The sequence below is a fragment of the Trichechus manatus genome, unplaced genomic scaffold, assembly GCF_000243295.1.
Source record: "Trichechus manatus latirostris isolate Lorelei unplaced genomic scaffold, TriManLat1.0 scaffold00232, whole genome shotgun sequence".
NCBI lineage: Eukaryota > Metazoa > Chordata > Mammalia > Sirenia > Trichechidae > Trichechus > Trichechus manatus.
Window position 1 is genome coordinate 2393753 of NW_004444168.1, and position 6000 is coordinate 2399752.

General features: G+C 44.7%; 1 protein-coding gene across 1 annotated transcript; it reads left to right on the top strand.

The window, feature by feature from the left end:
• The first annotated feature begins 1693 nt into the window (after positions 1–1693).
• On the top strand, positions 1694–3274 carry LOC101348567 (ubiquilin-3-like). The gene has a single exon (XM_012559272.2). It carries the CDS (start codon positions 1709–1711, stop codon positions 3272–3274), a length of 1566 nt encoding a protein of 521 aa, XP_012414726.1. The 5' UTR covers positions 1694–1708.
• The last annotated feature ends 2726 nt before the right edge of the window (positions 3275–6000 follow it).

Genomic DNA, 6000 nt, shown 5'->3' on the forward strand with positions numbered 1-6000 from the left:
ACTGCCGTCTCATGCTGTTGCCATCTCGTGCTGTTGCCATCTCGCATCACCTCCAGTGTTACAGCTCTCTCTGTCTCTTGGGTCTAGGTGGTTCTCAGCACAGGAACCTTGGGACCAAAGAACATGCTCCACTCCAGGTTCTTCTTGATGGTAGTGAGATCCCTCTCAACCTCTGTGCAGATTGACCTCTTTAAGCCTAGAAGGATGGCAAAACTGACCAATCCCCTTAGTATGCCACAGTTATTTAATTTGCACAGTAAACTGTCCAATCCCTGCAAGGATTTTATGCACCTTATTTGCATAGTAGATTAATCAAACCCTTTGCAAGATTGTGGACTAGTAAATCTTCTTGGCAGAACTACAAACCCAGGGCCAGAAAGGACATATATAAAGAGAAATCTGTTGCACTGCAGAATGCACAAAGGGAATTCTTTTTGCCAGTAATATTTGTATGGTAGAAGTTGTACTTAGGTCTAGGTATTACCGGGAGAAGCTCCCAGGCTGACTGGTTGCCAGCCAACCATGAGACTCACTCTACATTATTCCCTGGGACTGGGAAGGTTTGCAAACTTATAAATTACAACTTATTAGGGTCTTGATATTTGTTATAACTCAGGGGATACTGATTCAAGTTAATAGAAGTTCAAGACCATATATCAATATACAATGAGCAATGTAGTTACAGAGAGATTTAGATGCTCATGTTCTCCATGTCTAGCAGAATCTCCTGGAGGCAGCCTTCTAGGTAGCCAAATCCTAATTTTGTAATCCTTGGAAATTCTAGAATCAGAAAAAGGGGTCAAACATATATAAAGCCTAAAAGAGTCTGATTAATCTATCTTCACAATAAAAAAAAAAAAAAGTTGCTTCAGGGATTAGATAGAATTTACCCTGAGGTCCCACCTGCCTGGAGTGGTCAAAACTGTACCTTAAAGAGTAATCATTTTGTGTGTGTTCACAGCTGGCTTGTGTCTTCTCCCAAGAGACAAGTCTCTTCTTCAAATATTTTAAAACCTCAAATATAATAATCATTAAGTCATCAAGTTCTAAAGCCAAACTGTTACTTTCTGATGATTTCTTTTGTCTCACCTATGATGCTCTGAAAGTTGATCAGAGTTTATCTGTTTGAGCGCAACGTTGTTTAAAAGTCTTTGAGGAGCTAATGCTGTCTTTCTTAGAACCATGTTGACTGATTACTTAGTCTGGAGGGCTTCAGAGATGCAAACTGCCCGTAAGACCCCAGGAATACTTCCCAAGCTAGCTGTTAGACCAGTGCCTTTTCTACTCAGCCATATTCATTTATCAAATTCAAACGGTAGGATTTTAAACAGTGGTGTAAATCATGTTTCTAGACAGGGCTGTTTTAATTTTTCTATTACTATTTAAATCAAATCATAAAGAGAGTCCAACATCAGGCAGGTGGTAGAAACACCTGCCCTTCCCCCATTCAAGTGTGCTTCTCAACTGTGACCTCATCACTGACATCATATCTCTTAAAGCTGGCCCAGGAGAAGGGTAGTTGCCACCTCTATGGGAGCCAGGTGGGTGCAGGGCTACACTGGGAGGTGGTGTCCATAGGACGTGGGTGAGAGGACATCGTTAGACTTTGGTTCCTGCACCCAGGTTTGCTCAGTGCTACATCTAGACTTCTACAGGCCTGTGCCACACTCTGCCCTCAGGAGACCCTGCATTCTGTTCTCGAGGAAGTATGGCACGGGCTAAAGAAGCAGGGGACAGCCAGATGGTGTCTGGTCAGGAGCCATCTTCACGCATCATCAGAGTATCTGTCAAGACCCCATGGGACTGTCAGGAATTTATGCTGGCAGAAAATAGCAGCGTCTACCACTTCAAGAAGCAGATCTCCAAACACGTTCACTGTGACGCCGACCGACTGGTGCTCATCTTTGCTGGAAAGTTCCTTCGGGATCAAGACATATTGAGCCAACGTGGCATTCTTGATGGCACTACTGTCCATTTGGTGGTGAGGACCCATTTGAAAGGATCGGCTGGTCTCAGAACTCTGCCAGGCCCCACAGGCCACTGCACTGATCACTCTGGACCATCAGCCTCTGGAGGGGCTAGAATGCTAGGCAGGCTGGGCCGCCTGGCCCGGAGGTCACCGGAGGTGGCTGACTTCCTCGGCCAGCTGGCTCAACTCCTTAAGGCTTCACCTGAGTCTGGGGTGCAGTTCTTGGAAAATCCTCTGGTTCAAGGCCTGGAAAGTGAGAAACCAACCAATGTCAGCCACGTTCCTGAAACCTCAAGGCCAGTACAAAAACCTGAGCCAGCTCCCAAAACTCTGGAAACACTGCAGAGCCCAGAATGGCGGCAGGAATTCCTACAGGCAGAAAAACTGGGACTGGAGGCCTTGAAGGTAGTGCCAGGTGGTGACAATGCTATGCGTCCAGTTTGCTCTGACATCCTTCATTTCATGCTCTCCACTCTGGCACCTTTGGTTGTCTCCAAAGGCCACATCCCAGGTTTTGAGCCCTGGAAAGGGGAGGCCAATGCTCACAGCAGTACTGACCCCACCATGGTCATTCCTACCACCTCAGCACCTGCCAGGCCACTGACACAAGAGAAGAGTGCAGGAATAGTTGCCCAGGACAGGGGCATGGCCTCAGATCTGGCCAATTCAGGGTACAGGAGCAGCATGCTGGACTTATACTCAAGCCAGGATTTTCCATCCCAGGAGACCCATCGGCCCATAGGAAAATCTACTCTAACCAGTCAGCTGAGACCCTCACCCTCTGCCTTTCACAGAGCCTTGCAAATCCTGCAGCAGAATCCAGCTCTGCTACACCAGCTGGCAACGGAGAGCCCCCTGCTACATCATATGCCAGTTCTTCCCATCCTCACCAACCCACGAGCAGTGCAAGCATTGATACAGATAGAACAGGGCCTGCAGACACTGTCTAGAGAGGTGCCTGGGCTGGGGCCCTGCTTATGGAACACAGGCAGACCATGTCAGGCTGGAGGAGCCCCTGAATCTAGGGGTGGAGGACAGAGACATAGAGCAGATGCTGGACAATCCACCTTGGCTGTTCTTCAGCTTCTCCATACACTGGCCAATGCCTGCTTCCAGTCTGCCCAATCCTCACTATCATGCCCCCTCAGTGAAGGCCGCTACCAGCAAGAACTGGAGCACCTGAAGGCCATGGGTTTTGCTAATCGCGATGCCAACCTGCAGGCCCTGATGGCCACAGGCGGAGACATCCGTGCTGCCATTGAGAGGCTGCTGGGGGGTACTGCAGGCCTAGGTTCCTCCTGCTAATGTCCAAAGAGCATCACCCCATGGAGAGGGAAAGAAAGGAAGGGGATAGTAAGGGGAGGGGAAGTAGCTTGTTTTGGGAATTCCTCCTACTCAGATCACGCACACAACTGGACAACCCCTCTCTCACTGCCCAAGCCTGTTCTACATTAAAAGGTTGCTTGGATCTCATGTGTGATGCTATTTTGGGGTGAGTGGGCAAAGGGAAGGTTATATGGAGAAGGATTGATCATGTTGCCTGGTCTTGGGTCTGGTATTCACCTATTCTCATGCTCCTATCCTCAGAGCATTTTTCAATTTTGAGTTTGGGGTGGGAAAATCCTGATTTTTTTTCAGTATTTTTACCTCTGCTTAATTGGCAACCCGGTTCTCCACCATCATCACCACCACAAACCACCTCTATTCCAACTCCAGAGTGATTCTGAAGGAATCCTGGCTATTGCTCCCTTGAGGAACTGTAACTATCCTGCTGGCCTCTTGAAGCCACCCACTCTTTCACCTTCAAGTTTCTCTGTCTTCAGTCCAGCCTTTTGATGTTGCAGAAAAGGTATTTTTTTTCCCTCTCAGCTATGACTGTTCCTTTAATATCTGCCTGTGCCAGGATCCTGCTCTCTTAGGTCAACCTACTTCTTCTGAAGCTCTATCTTATTCCTATCTGCAAACTTCTTTCCTTTATCTTGAAAAATGCTTTGCTCTGTTACTGAACTTTATCTCTTCTTTTGCCTCTGCATTTCTTGAAAGCATCTGCCCTCCCAGTAGCCATGTTTACACGACCGCCTGCAGTCAGAGACTTCTCCCCAGCATGGTACAGAAGATTTCTCAAAGCTGTTTCTCATTTCTCATCCTCCCAAAATTTTCTACAGAATTTATATACTGATCTCTCTTCTTTTAAGCTGTTTCCCTTAATCTACTTTCTTATCCTATCTTTTATAGAGTGGTGTTTCCCAAGAGCATGTTATACCAATTCTTTGTTAATTCCTCAGAGATTTTGGCCATTTCCATCGCTCTAGCTCTTAGCTCTCCATTCATGGTGGGTGCATCTCTGAGTCTAGTATTTGTACTTTCCACAGACTACTGGCTTCCCCTTTTGGTGCCCCAGAGAAGCCCCTGGCTCAGAACTTTTCAATATTGCTCAGCATCTTTCTCCTGATCCACATTTCTGCTCTAAGTTCTGTGTTTGGTTCTTATGTCTCAGTCAAAGTTATCAATACTTTCCCAATCCACCCAATCACCTCTGCTGTAGGCCCCTGATTTATCAGTGATGTGGTGCATAGAGCAGACAAGTGGAACAAGCCCCAGAAGACCAGTGGCTAATTGCAGCCATGTAGCAGGTTGAGGAAGAAGTTCTTTGGTGATACAAATGGTTAAAGTACTCAACTACTAATCAAAAGGTTTGCAGTTTGAACCAACCCAGACGTGCCTCAGAAGAAAGGCCTGGCAATCTGATTCTGAATGGTTACAGCCTTTAAAACCCTATGGAGTTCAGGTATACTCTGCACACATGCGGCACCATAAGTCAGAATCAACTCAATGGCAACTGGTTTGGTTTTTTGTTTTAGCAGGGTGAAGATTAATGGAACAGAGAGGAGGAAGCATATTGGACGAGTTATTTGAGGGTAACCTAGAGACTAAAAATTCAAAGCCAACCTCAGGAACCAATTGAGCCTGGGCTGAGGAGCAGCTCAGTCTCATGCTTCCTGGGGCCAAGGAGGATAGACTTCTCTGAGCTAGACACCGTGACTCAATTTTCTTTAGAAGTTGTGATGCTGCATTAGCCTAATAATAATAATGACAATCTTTGAAGAGAAACACTTCCATAGCATTCACTGTGTGCTGTTGTTAGTTTTTTATATATATTTAAATAATGCAATAAACCCAAATAGTGGGTTATTACTATTGTCATTATTCAAGTATTATAGGTGAGGAAGCAAGGGCACACAGTGTGTAAGTGGCAGAGGAGGAGAAGCTGGAGCCGTTTGATTCCAGAATTTGTGCTCTTAGCTTTATGTTGTGCCACAGCCAGAACCAGTTATCAATCAGCTCCCATGAAATCAATCAGTAGAGAATGTGATCAGTCCTGTCTTAATACAAAGAAAGATGCAAATTAGATCTTTAGCCCTTCAGGAATTTAGAAGCTCTTCTAGAGAGGAAAAACTCAGGGAGTAATCCAAATCACAATAAAGAAATTAACTATAAATGCACTCATAATAAATTGAACAAATTTAATATTTTCCTGCTTTCAAGAAGCATTATTAGCATATTGAAAGAAAATAAAACTAGGTAGAGCATGAGTTAATCCTGAAGTGATATTGCTACCTGGAAATGCAGAATTTTCCAACTCTGAGCTGATGGAGTAGTTGAAGGGATGGCTGTGTTGATGAACTTATAGTAGTTTTGAACTATAAAAACAAAATATTTATGAAAAGTTTGAAAACAGAAAAGTCACCCATTTCACACTGACCATTTTTATTTTGTGTATTTCTTTCCTGCTTTTTATCCTTAAGCTTGCATCTTTTTTTTTTTCCATTGTACTTCAGGTGAAGGTTTACAGAACAAATAGTTTCTCATTAAACAGTGGTACACATATTGTTTTATGACATTGTTTAACAACCCCACGACATGCCAACCCTGTCCATTCTAGACCTTTTTTTTTTTTGGTGAAAGTATACATAGCCAAAGATACACCATTTCAAAAATTTTTACAGGCACAGTTCAGTGACATCGACTAC